We start from the raw sequence: 19,777 nt of genomic DNA on the forward strand, positions 1-19,777 counted from the left end.
CTAAGTGGCTTACATCCTCTTAGAACATTTCCATTATTGGTTTGTATTTCAGAGGGGCAGGAGACATATCAGAATAATTTTACAGTTGTAGGGACTCCTGAGGGATGGGGGCTGCCAAAAGCAGGGAGTGGGTTAATATTTCTCATCAAGGCTGTGCTCCTAGGCATCAAGAGGGAGGAGATGGTGTTCTGTCCTGGTGTTCGCTTCAGGACAGGGGGTGAATTCTTGGTGGTGGGAGTGACCTTTCTCTGTTGTCAAGTAAGCAGCTGTGTAGTGCAAGGCCCCCACAAAGGTCCCCTGGCACTGACTTGCCTGCTTCCCTACAGCCTGAGGTTATATTTCAGTCAGCAGTTGGTTATAACAGCACACTCATGCCATCCGCCATCTACTTCTTTTTGTTACTTTATTTACTTATTTATTTTGGCTGCCCTGGATCTTTGTTGCTTTGCGTTGGCTTTCTCTAGTAGCCTCGAGTGGGGCACGGGGGCTTCTCTTTGCAGTGGGTTCTCTGCTTGTGGAGCATGTACTCTAGGCTCTTGGGCGTTAGTAAGTTCGGTGGGTGGGCTTAGTTGCTCCGAGGCACGTGGGATCTTCCTGGACCAGGGATCGGACCTGTGTTCCCTGTATTGGCAAGCAGATTCTTAACCCCTGGACCACCAGGGAGGTCTTTCCCCTACTTCTCACACCTACAGGATGGAGAGATGTCAGGTATGCAGGCCTTTGTGGCATACATCCCTGCGCCCACTACAAGGATGAGGGTTGAAGGCAGATGGAACAGGGCAGTGCAGGAATGGTCAAGCACAGGGACATCCATGGAGGAAGGGGTCAGGTCTTCTCAGACATGTCGTCGCAGAGGTGACCCTGGGGGATAAGCATGAAAGAGGAAAAGAGAGAAGAGGCACAATGGAGCAGGTGTATATGATGACCTGGACCAGCTCCCTTGGGCCACGTCTGATTTCAGTTGCAGAGGACAGTTCCCCACACCCAGGTTCCTGTCCGGGCCTCTGCTTTGGGAATATCCTGCCTACGATGTGGGAAGAAGGGGATTGCAGGCTGAGAAGGAGGCTCAGAGATGTTGAGAGTGTGAGGGACATACTGGGGAATGGTGGGGGACAGCAGGCATGCTTCCCATAGCCCTAGGATCTCATTTGATCTTCCCAGGAGTCCTGTGAGGCCAACATATTCTCCTATTTATATCCAGTGATTTTGTTTTCCTGGAATATTTTTAGCAGACACCTTGCTGGTGAGGTGTGCAGAGAGCCATCCCCTTGACCCACTTTGGCTAATGGTTGTTTGTGCAACAGTTACCCTGAGGGGTCACAAATCTGACCCGGGATGGACGTTACTTTGTCACCTCCCTTCATGCTCCATGTCAACCCTTGGAGGAGCAGAGAGGGCTGGGGTAGGGTGGTGACAGAGCAGGGCTGACCTCCTCCCCACCGAGGGTTCCTGTGACCTCTGGAGTCCAGGCTCATGCACCTCAGGGTCTTACTCACGGTCAGGAGGGTTCCCAGACCAGTTCTACCCCTGCCTCTCACTGCTGTGGGGCCACTCTGCTCACTGTTATTATGAATTCTCCCTCATTGTCATGATCTCGAGAGTTCTGAAATGGGCTGTTTCTCCTGTAAGATCCAGCTGTACTGTGCACAGCTAAGCTGAGGAGCAGTTCTCAGATGCTCACAGCAGCAACTTCCAAGTGCATCCCCTGGCTGGCAGTGACATCACTGCAGAGCAGGCTCCATGACCTCTGGACCCTCACAGAAGCTGCCAGTGTCACTCAGGCCACCACACCACCCTCCGTGGAGGTCCAGGGACCAGAGTGATCATTCTAAGGCACAGATCTGATTTCAGGCACAGATCCTGAATCCACCTATGTTTTTCCTCTTCTGCATGGCTCACAAGGCTCTGCATGGCTCCATCCTTGATCCCTGCCTCCCTGCTGTCCCTATGATGCAGACGTATTGAACTGTCTTTAGTCTCTCCAACTCAGGGGTCAGCAAACTGTGGCTCACTGTCTATTTTCTAAGTATAGTTTTATTGGCACATCCTCTGTTTATGTATTGGTTTGGCCAAAAAGTTCATTTGGGCTTTTCTGACTCATTGCATAGCAATCACGGTATCATTTGTGGCTGCTTTCCTACTAGAATAGCAGGGTTGAGCAGTTTCAGGAGAGACTATAAGGCCCACAAAGTGTAAAATCTTTACTATCTCGTCCTTTGCCAAAAATGCCGGTGGAACCTGCCCCATGTGGCCCAGCTTCCTTGCACCTTCATGCCTCTACTACTATGGTGCCCTCCCTACAATGCTCCCCACCCGTTCTCCTAATCCTTCTAGACCGAGCTTTCTGCCCATCCTTCCCTCCATCCTTTGTTATGCCTGAATGGGATGGCCCCTCCAGTCTTCCACAGAGCCGTGTCCAAGACTCAGCCATGGTTCTGATCACCCTGGTTCTACTGATATATGGATCCACCTCCCCCTTTAGTTCCTGAAGCAGGACCAGGTCTGATTCTACTGAAGACTCCAGCTGGGTGCTTGAATGGCCGCCTGGAAGCCAGAGGATCATGGCCTAGCTGTCGGGCCTCACTTCTCAGTGTTGGCACCCTGGGTCACTCCAGCCCTCTGCTGGTCTCTCCCCATCCCTGGGAGTGCGCCAAATGCATTGCATGTCTGTCTTTGCAGATATCCAACCTCTACCTGTATGACAGTGTCCTGATGCTGGCCAACGCCTTCCACAGGAAGCTGGAGGACCGGAAGTGGCACAGTATGGCAAGCCTCAACTGCATCCGCAAGTCCACCAAGCCGTGGAATGGAGGGAGGTCTATGCTAGACACAATCAAAAAGGTGTGTGCAAGGGGTAACCTCCTGGACAAGGCAAAAGACAGGCCCCTCCTCACGTCCCCACTCTCTGCCTCTTCTTGGGAGCTGAGCTGTTTCTGTGCTCACCCAGCCAGGCCCCTCCCAGGCCTCTCCCCTGGCCCCTCTTTCTGTCCCAGCGTTTGAGGGCTGCTGAGCTGGGGTTCAGGGATATGTGTTATTTGTTGTTGTTCAGTGGCTAAGTCGTGTCTGACTCTTTGCGATCCCATGGACTGCAGCACACCAGGCTTCCCTGTCCTTCACTATCTCCTGGAGTTTGCTCACATTCATGTCCATTGAGTCCATTAATAATATGTCTTATCATGTCCATTTTATCTAAGGTGATCAGACTTCAGAGAGGTTATGTAACTTGTCCAAGATCACAAGTAAGAAAAGTAGTGAAGGAACCTGGCTCTCTCATGTCTGCCAGATACCCACTGTGCAGGCTGCCACTGTCCCCGGGAGAGTTTGTCTCAGTTGGCAGTGCCTGTGCGTGTCTGTGTGTGCACGCCTGTGTGTGCATCGACATACCTGTGACTTGGTGGATTCTGTGTCACACCTCAGCATGTAGGACATCTGTGTGTCCTATAGGCTTAGGTGTGACATTAAATCCATCAAAAGACTAGATTGAAGTGAACTGGGTAATCCACACAAGGCTTGTTAGAGTGAATTGGCTTTGAGAGGCTTCAAAAGGACATTTAGGGAAATCTATAGTGCCTGATGTCTTAGTCACAATAAATTCTGTGTGGTTTTGATAGCAGTGAGTGTAGTCTGATACTGGTTTGAATCTGCTGAGCCCAGGTCTGAGCAGGGGCCCGCCTGGGGCCAGCTCACTGTCTGGAACTCTCCCAGCTCACAGTCTGTGGGAGATCAAGGCTGGCTGAGAACCCCTCACCCCAGGCTTGAAGGAAGAAGAGGGTTCAGCCCAGGCTCACTCAACCCTTTTGCCCCCTGCTCCTCCAGAGCCTCATGGAACTGCCAGAGAGAGGTTGAGGGCCGGTGCACCCCCGCATCTGGTCTCTACCAGACACCACGCTTTGTACACATTCTCTCCATTGGTCCCTGCAGGCTCTGTGATGTGGGCTTAGTTGCAGGCTGAAGCTGGGAGATGACTTGCCCAAGGTGGCAAAGCCAGGATCTGAGCTGGTTTTAATGTTCACACTCACTGTCCCGCCACTTCCCACCACATGCCTGAGATGGCTCTCACTGACCTTGGCCTTCCTTGGCTCAGGCTAAGGTGAGCCACTGGAGCTGGTTGCAGTGGAAGACCGTAAATGCCAGGAGGGTGGGGACGAAAGCTGTCTGTCTGTAATCTCAGGGCCGGCACATGTGTGGCACAGAGCAGATGCTGTAATCATATTAACGGCATGAATGATGGGCAAAGCTGGGGAGCATTGCTTGTGAGCAATGGCCTAGGAAGTGTTGGTCCTGCTTGGAGGCCCCAGGACCGGCAGCCTCTCTGCTCTTACTGCAGGGTGTCCATTGCTGCCCAGACCGTGACTGTCTCCCTCTTGGCAACCACTTCCTCTTTCTTCCTTGTCTTTGGAATTCCATCCACATTTGACTGTCCTCCCGTGGTTTTTCCTTCTCTCCTGCAGGGCCACATCACTGGCCTCACAGGCGTGATGGAGTTTCGGGAAGACAGCTCGAATCCCTACGTGCAGTTTGAAATCCTTGGCACGACTTACAGTGAGACCTTTGGTAAAGACATGCGGAAGGTAAGCCTTGGCGTGCCCACCTCCTTCTCCTCCTGCTGCCCTGTGTTGGGCCTGTGTTCCAAGCTGATGGTGACCAGCACAGCAGTCCCCTCTCCGGTCTCTCTCTGTGGCTGCTGCTGTTGATGCTGGTGTTTATGGGGCGTGGTGGGGAGGAGGCTCCAAAGTGATACCAATGCTGTCTCTGAGTGCAGCAGGGACCCCTGGTGCCGATGGGTCCTACTGCGTGGGCCTGAGGGACGCGCCTTGTGGTCCTGGGTGAGACCAGAAGGGGTGATGCATTTTCCTGGAGTGGCTGAAATCATCCCAAATGCGAGGACAGGTGTGACTGTTACTGAGACAGGAGGCAGAGGTTATGGTTAGAGAGTGTCCCCCATCCAAGAGTGAGGCAAAGCCAAAAATAGAAAATGAGCCCCACGGAGGGTGAGAAGCAGACAGTGCTGGCCTCTGTTGGAGACAGAAGTGAGAGGCGGGTGAGCCGCAGAGTTCATGGTGGGCTTTGGCTGGTTTTGACTCGGTGCTGAGGTGAGTGGCAGCCCTGAGGACTCCTTTCAGTGATACGTCGTCTCATCCTCCCCACCATGGGGCGTGCATTTTCAGGGCTGAGGTCCGGCAAGGTGGCCTTTACCCAGAGTTGGAACTTCCAAGTTGAAAGGGAGGCCTGTGAAGTCGAGATTCTAACAAGAAGTTGGGGCCTAGAGGTCAATGTGGCAAGCTGGGGTGGGGGGTGGGGGGTGGAACAGTGATCCAGCAAGGGACCTCAGATGAGGTCCTTATGAGCCAGTGTGGGGCTGATGGGGGAGGGGTGCAGGGAAGGGCAGCTGCTGGCTGTTCAGTGATGCTCTCCCAGAAATGGCCTGCACAGGAGGACCACTTGTTGGCTTGTTGGAGCCAGAGATGGGAGCACCCGTGATGTAAAGGGGTCACAGGGCTCAGTATAATCATGAAAGCATAAGCTGCTTGGCAAAGACTCAGGCAGAGGCTCCTGCAGACACACACACACACACACACACACACACACACACGTTTCTATACATTTGAGAGGAAGACATACCTACTAATGACAGTCTCCTGGAGATGAAGGGCATGGTGAACTCTCAATACGTGGAATAAACCTCGGACAGAGAGCACGACTTGGGGCAACAGAGCGGCGGGAAGGGCTTCCGTGACACTGGAGTCCTGAGAATCTGGGAAGCATTCTCTACTTGTGCTCCTTGAGGACTCCATGGAAGGACACACCTGTGAAGTCATGGACAGTGTGAGAGCTAGAAAGCACGATAGGAACCCTCATCAGTTAGACTGTGGGGAGGAGGGCTGGCTTGCTAGGGAGAAGCTGGGATGCCTGAGTGTCCATGTGTGATGTGCAGATGGGGGACTTTCAGCCCATTCAGTAGAAAGTAGAGTCATGAGTTGGTCAAGTAATAGGAAGTTCAATAAGCGATTGTGAGGCAATGGTGACGATGGCATGGGGGAGCTCAGAGGATTGTTTGTGGCATCAGAGAGGGGGTTGGTGACTGCGGTGCGAAGCCTTGGAAAGCCACAGTGTGGCTTGCACTGTCAAAGATGACCTGCGCTGTCTGTTAGGGTTGCCCCAAGCCATGAGAGTTGGTGGTTGGGAGCCTGGGGACGGATGGTCAGTGTCGGTCTGGATATTCATAGATAGCCACAATAGAAACTGGCTTGTGCTGGGACTCCTACCTGGCAAGGGGAAACCAGGACCAGGGAACCCTTTCAGTTACTCTGGTATGAAAGGAGTTGCCTGCCTTGGTGACCATTCATTTTTGCCATGGTCCTTGCCTTCATCCCCAGATGTCCCTCTGAGCTCCTAGATAAACACGCCCTGCCTGCTGGCTTCTTTGCTGCCCCCCATCCCCTTTTGGAGGGGCTTCCCAGATAGTGCTAGTGGTAAAGAACCCATTTGCCTAGTGCAGGATACATAAGAGACGCAGGTTCAATCCCTGGGTTCGGAAGATCCCCTGGCGGAGGGCACGGTAACCTATTCCAGTATTCTTGCCTGCAGAATCCCAAGGACAGAGGAGCCTGGTGGGCTACAATCTGTGGTGTCGCTAAGAGTCAGGCACGACTAAAGAGGCTTGGTACGCATCCCTTTTCTTTAGCTCAGCTCTAACCCCAAGATCCCACCAGTGGGTGGAAATGTTAGCAGTAGGGCTCCCTGCCTCGACTTAGGCAGCTGACTGGGGTCATGCTGGCCACTTCAGGTGTCTGAGAGAGGGAGAGATACTGTGTCTTCCACTTCCCATTTCAGGTGTCTGGGCCTTCCGTGTTGCCATGGCAACGCTCCTCCAATACCCTGAAGCCAATGGGAGCTGGAATCTCTCGGTATGAGGAGCTGCGGAGCAGGAGGTCTGAATGTGATTGAGTTGGAAGGGAAGCTGATTTTCAAGTGGGCTTTATTTTTAAATGTATCCTTTTGTCATTTTAAAATCTGCCCTTAATAACTGCATATCCCCGTTGTTATCTGTCTGCCTGGCAGCTTATCTCTGTTAAGGAGAAGTTATCTGGAAAGCAGGGAATGGGATTTACCATAGCAAATGTTTGTTATTTAGGCCCAGGGTGCCTTAAAGCAAGGTCTGGGAGGTTTCAGGAGGAAGCAAGGAGGAAGCATTGGGACGAGTGGCACACATCTAGGTTAGCATTTAAAGGCAAAGCTGAGTTGTGGTTCTTGGTAGAAGGTGGGGCTGGGAGGGATAGGGCTGGGAAATGGGGGCAACCTGAAAATAAAGTTTAGGGTGGGCAGCAGATGAGAGGGGAAGGGTTTAAAGGGATACAAAGACAGTGCAGAGATCAGTAATCCTGATCTCAGAGGAGGTCCCCTCAACTGTATCTCTCTGTGGCCAGTAAGAGTGGATAGAGGACTGATCACAGGATGCGCTCATGGTGGGGAAGGGTCAGGGTTCCCTGAAAAGACATTATATATCTCAATATATGAATATATCAAATCTTAATATATGACTATATCATATATCCATCTATCTGTTTATATGGAAAAACAACAACAGTAAACACTCACACACACTAACCAAGTAGTTTCTTTAAGATTTAAATCAAGAGGAACTGTTTAAATTAAGGAGCAAATGGATGTTTTCTTAGAGTAAATACCCTGCAGGGAACTCTCGGGAAGGGTGAGTCACCCAGACATTTTAGATTAAGTGGCATCAAGAGACTGTATCTTACTCAGCCCCTTCAGAAGGTGGAAGAAGTGGGTGATCGCCTTTCACTGCAGGGGGCTGGACAAATACTAATTAAATTATCTCATCCAGGAAGTGCGTTCTTGCTGAAGGAGTGCGGTATGGCAAAATCAAAGGTCTGTGTCACCCGCTCGCTGTGTAACTGCAGACAAAACATTAATTATCTTTGAGTTCTGCTTTGAGCTGTCTGGCATGGGTGATTACCAGGCAACCTCACCAGGGCCAGGCTTTGTTGGAAAGTCACATCTAGCTCCCACAGGACTTGGCTTGACATTTGTCCTGGGGGTCGAGGCTTATTCCTGATGGAGCCTTACAAATATCCAGTTGGCTTTCTTTGTTCAGATGGAAATCTCCAAAGGAGGGTCCCCTGGAGTTGTCCATGCAGATGTCCTCAGCGCGTGACGGGAGCTGGGATGGGACTGGTGAAGACCGCCTGTAGGAAAGTTTTCAAAGGTGGGGACAGGGAAAGCTGTTTAAAGCACAGGACAAGAGGGAGCCTAGGAGGGGCCACCGAGCGCCTGCTGTGGACAAAGACGCATCACACGTGTGTTGTCTCCCTGACTTGGGGGCCTTTGTGACACTCCTGGCTCTGCTTCTCCTGAGCTTTGCAGCCACTTCCTCTTTTTGAACTTTCATTTTCTCAGATGAAAGGTGCAGACAATAGGAACCTCTTGGTTGAATAGAGGGGTCGGCCCATGTAATGACCCTGGTGCAGCACTTGGCAGTGAGAACTCTACATCAGCTTCGGGTGACTGGAGCTTTAGACCTTCTCTGAGTATTCTATCCTGGATCCCACAAGAGCAGAGAGGCACAGAGAGGCCTGGCTTTCTGCCTGGGAGTACCCTGTATGGCAGCTCCTCTCTCCACCTGTGTACCAAAGCCTGAGGCCAGAGACAGGGCTCTGCATGGTGAGCAGTGCTCAGCTCCCCTCCCATGTCTGGGGAGAGATGCCCACTTCTTATCAAGACCAAGAACTGAGAGGGAGCTGGGGGCTTTAGCTCTGATGAGATTTTGTTTTCAGGACCGTTTTGATGTAGTGAATGGAAGAAGGAAAACTTCTTCTCCAGAGGCATGGCTTGCTTGGAGTGTAACATGAGCTACAGCTTAGCAGAAACATTTTGTTCATGACGTGATTGCTGAGGATATCTGCCCTTCTCTGTCTTGAAGACTCTGTTGTGGGGAAATCATTCTGTTCCACTAACATGGGTCCCTGGTACAGTGAAAACTCTGGGAAAATTGCCAGCTTCCTGAAGGCCCTTTGAACCTCATTTCCCATGGGCACCATCCACCTAATTCACTAGCTCAGTGGAGGTTAGCCTGTCTCCTTGGGCAGGAGGGTGGGGAAGTGGGTGGAAAGCATCTGGAAAGACTGTGGGTTTGCTTTATGCATTGACATTCCAGGACAAAGGACACCCTGGTGTGATGAGAGAGAGAAAAAGGCTATTTTTTAAAAAAACTCCTTTCCATAGAGTAGAATTGAGTTAAAACCAAGAGACTAAGAAAGAATTTTTGGCTCAGTGGTTTTCCTGCTTTTCTCTAGTCCTAGAAAATCTGTTGCAGCAGTAAACCCGAATATATTAGTCGTGGAAGTGGACATGCAGTGGTTTGGAGTTCAGCTTCATGTTAACAGTCTCTCTGGTCCCCAGCCTCTCCATGATGTTCTGTGCAGCTCTGCTTGAGAAACTGAGGCCCAGAGCCTGGAAAAACTCAGTTAGGTGGTATCCACAAGCAGGCGGCTGTGCTAGGGCTGGAAGGCAAATTTCCTGGGGTGAGGGTTGGGAGATACCTGGCAAAGGGCCTGGACTATCCTTTCTGGCCTTAGGATAATATACTTATGTGACTCCCCCACCTCCCTGAGCCCACCGTCCACTTCATCCTCCTGCTTCTGACCACCTCCCCTCCTCCCAGCCAGCACTAGGACCTCATCGTCCCTTCCCATTGATCTAGAGGCTGCTGACATGAAGCTCCACCAATGCCCTTGGCTTAGCTCCCCTGTTCCAGCAGCTATCCAGGGAGACGGGAGGGCTTCATTCTCCTTCACTAGTTTCAGACATTTTCCTGTCTTCTCTGCCAATTTTGATTCTTCATAAAAGCTGGCTTTGGACAGGAATCAAACGCCTCTCTTGATGTCATGTCCCCGGGAGGGCCTTGTGGCTGCTGATAATTCACAAGGTAATAATTGCTCATCGTGTAGTGATTGTCACACCACAGGACCCCAGCCCTCCCTGGGCTTGGAAGTGCGTCGTTAACATTCTTACCCGGCTCTGCTGCACCGTGTAAGTGTCCCACAGTCTCCGGGTTCAGGAGTTCTCAGCAGCGAGGCCAGGCGGACAAGGCAGCAGCCAGCAGACAGGAGCGTCCTGGTAATGAAGTAGGCACTGCCTCTTAGGTGGGATCCTTTACCCAGTGGCTCCTGAAGCCAGTACCGGGGGCCAGTACCAGTGGCTCCTGAAGCCAGTACCAGGGTTCATAATGGGGAAGGGGTGGTGGGTGGCGGTAGGGCTGGGAGGATCCAGCTTGAGAATTGTTCAGCGTCTGTTAAGCTGTTCTGATAGAGACTCCGACAGTGCACAGTGAGTTACAGAAGACAAATAAACTTCACCCTCTTCATGGATTAGCATTCTTGCAGCGTGTTTCCCAAGTAAAATGTCAACCGTTCCGAACCCTTGTGCAGAACCACCTTTGATGGAGCTGAGAACCAAAACAATCACTGCTGCTGCTTCTGAATAAAGGGAAAGATACAATTAAATATTTCATTTTAAGTGACATCACTTCGTTTTGGAGATAGCTTCGATACATGCTCATTTAGGGTGGAATGTTTAGAAAATACAGATAAATGAAAAGAGGAATATAAAAGTCAGCTATAATCTCTGAACCAAGAAATACTGTTAGCATTTCTGGTACATTTTCCTTATATATATATATATTTTTCTTTTTTCCATCACCCTGTACATGCAGATAGAGATAGTAATATGTATATTTATCAAATAGTTATTTGTTGCACATAAATTTTATATCCTGACTTCTTCACTTAATGCTGTCTTGGGAGTATTTTCTCACTTCTTTATTCTTTACAGTGATGATTTTTTAATGGAAACACATTACTCAACTTACAGGGAGCCATCATTAATTTTATCTTCCCATATGATGAATCTGTAGGCATTTTCACCATATTCTTGTAGAATAGTGTTGTGACAAATATCCAAAATACATATACTTTTATTATAGCTATATTTCTTTAAATTTTTTTAGTAAGTAGAAGTTGAGTGAAGGATAATAATTTTAGGTTCTTGATGTTCTTGATACATATTTTAAAATTGATTATAGAAAGATTTAATAATTTACACAAGCATCAGTAATATATGGAAGTCTCTGTTATATCCTATACTCAAAATTTGAATGATATATTAAAACATGCTTGCTAATTTGGTAACATTATGAAAAAATAATGTTACTACATTTGCATTTTAGGAGATTGTACATTTAAAATGTAATCATTGGTCATATACATTTCACATTTTATAAATTATACCTCAGGTCCTTTGCTTTTTTAATATCAAATTTAAATTTTTCTTGTTAACTCATATAATCTTTCTTTCATATGAGAATTGACAATTATTTATGTCAAATATTTTGTTCCCATATATTGTTTGCTTTTGAGTTAAGAAAATATTTTCACTTAGGGACATTTAAAAATGTATGTGCTTGTATTTTTTTAAGAAAGCCATACCCAGTTTGCAAAGTAGATACTATTAACCCATACTTTCTTTTAGTATTTTTATGGTTCAATTTTATTTCAGTGGAGCCTGCCACATGGGGTTGATTTGGGATAAATTATAATGTTATGGTTTATCATGCATTTTACATTTTTACCTTTTTTAGTACTGGCTCCTTCTATCACTTATTCAGTGATCCTTTCTTTCCCCACAGCCTAGGACATCATATTTATCCTATGCTTTACTAAATTTTACGTTTCCTCAGTGTTTTATTTTTTTTTAATTCTTAGACTCTTTTCTCTCTCTCTCTATTTTTTTTCCTCTGCCTAAATGTAATTCATCTTTGTATATTATTAAAATGTACTTGTCTGAAAGTAACAATGCTCACCTTGAGTGGATTAAACAATAAGGGAGACATTATCTCACATGAAAAGAGGACTGGACTCCAGGGTGGGCCACTTCAGACATTCAATGCCAAGATCAAAGGCTCTGGTCTTTTTCATCTTTCTTCTTGCTGTCCACAGGGCGGAGTCTGAGCTTCCCTCATAGTTTTAGGATGGCTGTGGCAATTCCAACTGCCATGCCCAGAAAGACAGCTACACAGGGAAGAAGAGGGTATTCTCTTCTGTGTGTCTCCTTTTTATAAATGAGAAGAGCTTTCCCAGCAGTTGGCCTTGGCTTCCTAATTTTTATAGTGGTTTTTTTGCTTTTTTGTTACTGCGCTTGAAGTTTTCCACCTAATGTGAATGCGACCTTGATCAGTAATTTCTCTCTCAGTTGCTTGTATTTAACCTGCATTAGGATGTACTCTCTTCATGACATACATAAGAAATTGCTCATTCTTTTGCCCTTGTATGGACAGAGCTCTTGAAAGTTGGAAAAAAGTTAAAATTATCTGAGCTGGGTGTTGATGTTGGAGCTATTACTTTGATATCTTGAAACATTTCTTTTCTGCTTTCTGTATTTCCTCAAGTCATTTTTAGAAACCTGTTTTATAGAAAATCTTATAAAACACTGGCATTTTCACATGTTTCATTAAAGCTTGATATAATATTTACAAATAATTTAAAAATAGCTACCTGTTGAAATATATTTCTTTTCATTGATACTGTTGTATTTTTGTGCTGCTGCTTTTATTTTTTAATTAGACTAGATGGAATTTTTTTTACTGATTGCTTCAAAGAACTAGTTCTAATTTGTTTAATCAATTTTGTTGCATTTTATGTTACTCTAATTAACTTGTTTGTTTTTCCTTCTTGTCTCCCGGCTGTTTCCTATTCATTTTCATTGTTAATTTTTAAACTTATTATGTGAGGTGTTAGATAATTTATTTATATTCTTTCCAGTTTTGGAATGTTCTCTATTTTATTTGAATATAGTTTTGACTAAATCCTAGTGGTTTTTCTCATGTAAACTGGAGTGTAACACTCATACAGAAAAATGCCTAAATCATGAGTAAATCACAGTGAATTTATAGAACACACCCATGCAATCAACACCTACAACAAGAAACAGAACATCACCAGTGCCCCCAGAGGTCCCCCTCGTGCCCCCTTCTGGTCATTACAGTCATCGGTGGGAACATTGACGTCCAACACACTGACCTCTTTTATAACTGCCTTCTTTGGCTCACCATCACATTGTGAGATTTACTATTATTGATGTACATAGTTTTGGTTCATTCATTCTATTGTGTTTTTAGAAATGTAGGTCTTATTATTATTTATGTATGGTGATGCCAACAGGTCAGGAGATGCCTGCCACTGAAAAGATAGTTTATTACAGTTCCCAAAAGGAGGAGACATACCATTCAAGGCCACATGGGGAAGCACCAGGTTGAGTCAGGAGGCAGAAGGAGGAGGGGAAATGTGAGCACAAGCCTTTATTTTGGTTTGTGTAGGAAGGGATCAGCAAAGCAAGGTAAGCAGGTTTAGGATTGGCTAGCTTGAATAATTTCAGCAGGCTCCAGGGTGTGGGGCTTGCTCCTAGTTGTCAAATATCTTTGTCCTAGGATGATTAGAGCAGGGGGATAGTAGCTGAGAGTGTAAGAGGTCCACAGAGGAGGTGGTTGGGAGAGGTGGGCTCTGGATTGGTTAATTTGCATATAAATACACAAGTGCAGGACAGTCATTTACTGTTATAGAAATTGGCTAACCCTGGAAGGGACTCTCTCCAGGGGTAGCAGCGGCCCAGCTATCAAAGCACCAGAAATAGAGAAAATGAAAGATATGATTAATACCTATTGACATATCATATTCCTTTTGTGACTGTTTCATACTTTGTTTATTCTATTATTGAATACACTTGAGTTGCTTCCAGATTTTGTCTATTTCCAGTAATACTGCTGTGGGCTTCCCAGGTGGCACTAATGTGGGAGATATAAGAGAGAGATGAAGGTTCAGTTCTTGGTTTGGGAAGATCCCCTGGAAAAGGAAATGGCAACCCAGTCCAGTATTCTTGACTGGATAATTCCATGGACAGAGGAATCTGGAGGGCTATAGTCCATGGGGTTGTAAGTAGTCGGACATGACTGAAGTGACTTAGAATGCAATAATTCTGCTATCAACACTCTTAGATACATCCTTTGGGGGAACATATGTCTGTCTTTTAGTTGTGTATATACCTCAGAGTGGAATTACTAGGTCCACGGATGCGTGTATGACTAATAAATACTGCTAAACTTTTCTAAAGTGCTGGCACCAGTTTATACTCCTGTCAGTGGTTCCTAAGAGTTCCAGTCACTGCTTCACTAACCCTCAGTGAACTAATATGGATTGTCAGTCGGTTACATGTTAGCCATTATTGGGGAGTGGGTAATGGTTTCTCAGTGTGGCAATTTTATTTCCATAATTATTAAGAATGTGGATTACCTTTTCTTGTTTATTGATCATTTGGATATCTCCATTGTGAGGTGTCTGTTTGTCTTTCATGCATTTTTTGACTTGGTTTTCAGCCTTTTCTCAGTGATTTGTAGGAGAACCAAATATGTGTCATTTATAAGTATATGCACTGGCATTCTCTTCTACTCTGTAGCTTGCCTTTTTGATGCTCTTAATGATGTCTCTTGATGAACAGAAATTTCTAATTTTAATGTAGTTTAGTTTACCCAATTTAGCTTTCTTTCTATTTGGTTATTACATGTGGTGTGTTATTGAAGAACTGTTTACCTAAGAATATGAAGATATTATCCTAAATTTTATTCTAAATCTATTCTGGTTCTGCAGTTCATATTCACACCTGCATTACATCAGGAATTGATATTTGCTTGTGGCATGAGTTTGGAGGCAAGGTATATAAAAAACAAGTGAAAACTAAACAGCCTATTAACCCAATACCATTTATTAAAAAAAGTAAACTGTTTTGTTACTGGTTTGCCATGCTACCTTTCTCATAAGTCTGGCCACTGTGTTTTGTAGGTCACCTTTTGGGCCTTCTTTTCCATCCATTTAGCTATTTATCTCTACGTGCAATATTACACCATTGTAATGATCATAGTTTTATAATAGCACTTGAATTCTGGTAGTATAAGTTCTCTAGCTCTTTCTCTTTTTTTTCAAGATATATTTGGTTGTTTGGGGCCCTTTTCACTTTTTTATAAATCCAGCATTTCAATTGAAATTGCATGGACCCTAGATCAACTGAGGGAGAATTAACATCTTACCAATATTGACTAATCTAACTCATGGACATGGTATCCCCTGAATTTATTTAGGTCTCTGATTTCCCTCAACACAGTTTTGTAGCTGTCACTGTAGAGATCATGAGTGACTTTTGTTTGATTTTTGCCCTCAGATATTGACATTTACAGTAATCTTATATATGGTATGTAAGTGTAAGTAAGTAAGTAAGTAAGTGTTAGTCACTCAGTCGTCCCAACTCTTTGCGACTCCATGCACTGCAGTCCACCAGGCTCCTTTCTATCCCTGAGATTTTCCAGGCAAGGACACTGAAGTGGGTTGCTATTTCCTTCTGCAGGGGATCTTCCCAATCCAGGGATAGAACCCAGGTCTCCTGCACTGCAGCCAGATTCTTTACCGACTGAGCTACCAGGGAATATACTTAGATTTATTTTCCTACGTGTTATTGTGCATATATAGAAATATAGTTTATTTATATATGAAACTTGTCTCTAGTGAACTCTAGTCATTGATTTATTCTAACAGTTTACCTGAAGATTCTTTAAGAGTTTTCTATAAACACAATCACATCATCTATGAAAAATGATAGTTTTTTTTCCTCTTAAATTTTTATGTATCTTATTCCTTTCTCTTTTACTTATTGCACTACTTAGGGTCATTAATTCAAGTTGAATAGATGTAATGATAGTGGGTATGCTTATCTGGTTCTTAATCTCAGAGGATAACTTTTTATAATGTACCATTTTGTTTACCACATATTTTTGTGTTCATTTTTCAGGTTGAGAAAATCCCCTTGAATTCTAGCTTCCTAACAGCTTTGTGAAAGGGGGTATTAGTCAAAAGCATTTTTACATTTAGTAAAAGTCTCTTTTACATCTATTGAGATAATTATATTTTTACTTTTTCCTGTTAATGCAGTAAATTCCATTGATTTATTTTTTCCTTTTAATGGTAGCTTGTTAATTCTCTTCTTTACATAAATACTAGACCTTTATGTTTGAATATTTTTATTTTATAATATGCTCCAGTATTTGGAAAGATGGTTACCTCCTAATTTCTCCTTTTCATAATATTCTTTTTCTAAGTTAAACTTTTATTTTGTGATTAATGTAGATTCACATTCGGTTATAATAAATAATGCAGAGAGATCCTGAGATCAAATATACCTTGTATGTTTCTTTTAAGAGTAGACACTGATATAGTCCACGAATCTAATTTACTGTCAGAGTGCCTCAGTTCGCAGGTGTGTGTGTGTGTTTCCACTGGGTATTACAGTATACATGTGTGATATCAGTCTGCTGGTCAGCATTTTACCATTTTGAGTGACATATGGAAATCTTGCTTTCATCTGAGTTTCTTTATTTTCTTCACTTTTAAATGTAATTGTCTTGAGTGTCAGATAGTATTATATTTTCTGTTTCAGTCATCAAATATGACACATAAAAACTTATGTGGAGGTCGGTCTACTGTATATACTCATACTTTTGCTCTTTCTGTTGTTCTTATTTCTGATGCTTCGTTTATATCTATTTTATATTTTTTTTTCTTTGCTGAGATTTTCTATTTTTTCACTCATTTTAAGAGATTTTGTAATTTCTTGTTGAAGCATTTTTATAATGAAATTTAAAATCTTCATCAGATAATTCTAACATCTGATTATCTTGGTCTTAGCATCAGTTGATTGTCTTCCTTTAAATCTGAGTTGTGATTTTCCTGGTCCTTGATAGGATACGTAATTTTTCATTGCATCATGGTAATTATCTTAGGGGACTGTGTTCTATTTAAGTCTTTTGTTTTAGTAGGGATTTACCCTGTTTAGTTTAAGCATACATGTCTGGCCTGTTTTTGTCAGCTGTGCTTACAGTGACTACTTAATTTTAAGCTGTCTGGCTGTGCTCAGTCATGTCTGACTCTTTGTGACCCCATGGACTACAGCCCGCCAGGCTCCTCTGTCCAAGGAGTTGTCCAAGCAAGAATACTGGAGTGTGGGTTGCCACTTCCTATTCCATCTTCCTGACCCAGGGATCAAACCCACATTTCTTGTGTCTCCTGCACTGGCAGGCAGATTCTTTACCGCTGCTCTGCCTGGGAGTTGCTGCTACTGTGTGCTGCTGATTTGATCTGCTGGGTTTACCTGGCACCATTGGGCTCCTATTGCTCCCTCTTCATGCTTCCTGGGGAAGGTGAAGGGGTTTCTCCAGGATGGACCCCACCTGGTACTTCTTTCTGAGGAAAAGAACCTCTGGCCTGTGAAGATGAGGAGCACTTCCCAGGCTGGGCACCTGAGGCCAGACCATGCTTCTGGGGAATGGAGAGCACTCCCCCGGTGGAGCCCAGGTTGTGGCAGGATGCACCTTGCTAAGGCCAGCCACGGCTCTTAGTGGTGGAGGGCATTCTCAGGGCTCTGGGGAAAAAGAGGTTTCCTGGACTGCACACTTGCTGTGGTGGAATCTCCCTCGTTGGTCCTGCCTACCTGCCTCAGTGTCTCTTTGTAAGGGAACAGAGCTGCACCCACAGAGACAAAAGGAATGCCTCGGCCATATGAGTGTAGTGAGACCCCTTTCCCTGTGCTGCCCAGCTGCCTGATAAACTGTGGGGAGCCAGGAGAGGCTCAGGCTGGTATGGAAGGGGGCTGGTTTCCAGACTGGGTCCTTTGTTGCCAGGTGGGTTCTTGATGGATCTCCCTTACCAATGCTCCTGGGCTGGCTGGGTGAAGAATGAGCCTGGGTGGACCGCCTTCTGTTGCTGGATCGGAGTTCCCAGTTCTAGGCTCCACTTGCTTTTCTTGGTTGAGGACCATAGGGTGTTCCGTCACTAACATTCCTCCTTTCTTCAGCTAGTTTGCCCTTTTCAGATTTATCTTTTGGTGGCCTGTGGCATTATTTCCAGGATGTATAGTTGTACCAGCGCTTCCCAGGTGGCACCAGTGGTAATGAACCTGCCTACCAACGCAGGAGAACTAAGAGACACAGGTTTGATCCTGGATTAGGAAGATTCCCTGCAGGAGGGTATGGGAACCCACTCCAGTATTCTTGCCTGGAGAATCCCATGGAGCCTGGTGAGTTATGGTCCATAGGGTTGCAAAGAGTCGGACACAACTGAAGCGACTTAGCACTCATGTTGTACTTAGGGAGGAGCAGGGAGAACTGAGTCGACACCATCTCATTCAAAAACTTTCACACTCATTGATTTTTGAAAGTTGAGCAATTTTTCATTGTTCAAATAAGCCCTGCTAGGTCATAATTCCTTATCCTTGTTATGTAACACCACATTCAATCTGCTAATATTTTGTGATAATTTTTGTATGTTTTTATGTTGTAATTATCCTATGTGGTAATGTCCTTGTTAGGTTTCAGTATCAAGGGTTTTGAGGGTTGAGGTTCTTAAAATGAGATAGAAACTGTTCCCTTGTTTTAATTTCTGAAACCGTTGATAGCATGGGTATAACTTCATTCTTAAACATTTGGGAGATTCCATTAGTGAAGCAAAGTAATGTTGATCACGTGTATACATGCAATAGTATGTGTGTTTAGGTTCTGTGTTATTTCTCGAGTCAGTTTTGATAAGTTGTGATTTGTAAGGAATCTCTCCACTTACATTGTGGGAGATATGTTTAAAGGCCTGACTTATGTTGTCTTTCTTTGATGAGTCATTCCTTCAGTCTATTTTTTTTTTTTTGTCTTTTATTGGAACTTAGTTGCTTTACGACGTTGTGTTAGTTTCTGCTGTAAAGCAAAGTGAATCAGGTACAAGTATACATATATCCCTTTTTCGCTACAGAGCCTTGAGTAGAGCTCCCTGTCCTGCAATGAGGTTCTCATTAGTTATCTCTTTTATAGTAGTGTAAGAATAGCTGCTTCTCTCACTCTTAAAATAGAATTCTTACACTGAGGATACAGCCTTCTGGGGTCTCAACTGGAAGTGATTGAGATTCATCAAGATATTTATTGTACAGTTCAGTTCAGTTCAGTTCAGTCGCTCAGTCATGTCCGACTCTTTGCGACCCCATGAATCACAGCACGCCAGGCTTCCCTGTCCATCACCAACTCCTGGAGTTCACTCAGACTCATGTCCATCGAGTCGGTGATGCCGTCCAGCCATCTCATCCTCTGTCGTCCCCTTCTCCTCCTGCCCTGAATCCCTCCCAGCATCAGAGTCTTACTGTTAGCTGAGCTTAAAATGTAACATATCTCCAGCATTCTGAGACTGAAATTCCTTCTTATTTCTGTGTGCTTCTAGCAAGTCCATCACATCCTTGTAGATTCTGTGCGAGCTGGATACGTATCCCAGGAGTCATCCAAGAATACACATGCAGTTCTTACAGAGATATTCTGTCCTTTTGCAGTGTAGCTCTTCCTCTCTGTTAACATGCTTCACAAATTTATCTCTCCTTGGTACCACAGTTTCCTCCACCTACTGACACTGCTAATCCGTGATTTTGTTTGATATCCATGTAAAATGGATTGAAAAATGTCTTCAGGCAAGACGATCTAGTGTGACTGTTGGGTTCCTCTCATGTTTTTTTCATGATCTCAAATGTAGTCTTATACTGGTGGATACAGAAAGGCCTGAAAGCAGTTATTTTATACATTTTAATAGATTGTTTGGATATTTTATCACGGGAAGTTCCACTGTGTGGATCACAA

The 19,777-nt window shown here is 45.0% G+C and overlaps 1 protein-coding gene across 1 annotated transcript in view; it reads left to right on the forward strand.

The window, feature by feature from the left end:
- Positions 1-19,777, forward strand: part of GRID1 (glutamate ionotropic receptor delta type subunit 1) — a 685,207-nt gene that overhangs the window by 467,268 nt on the left and 198,162 nt on the right. Inside the window, exons 7-8 of the mRNA XM_068982608.1 lie at positions 2,680-2,841; positions 4,452-4,571. Coding sequence (XP_068838709.1) covers positions 2,680-2,841; positions 4,452-4,571 — 282 coding nt within the window. The remainder of the gene's footprint in view (positions 1-2,679; positions 2,842-4,451; positions 4,572-19,777) is intronic.

The sequence above is a fragment of the Capricornis sumatraensis genome, chromosome 10 (assembly GCF_032405125.1).
Source record: "Capricornis sumatraensis isolate serow.1 chromosome 10, serow.2, whole genome shotgun sequence".
Lineage (NCBI taxonomy): Eukaryota > Metazoa > Chordata > Mammalia > Artiodactyla > Bovidae > Capricornis > Capricornis sumatraensis.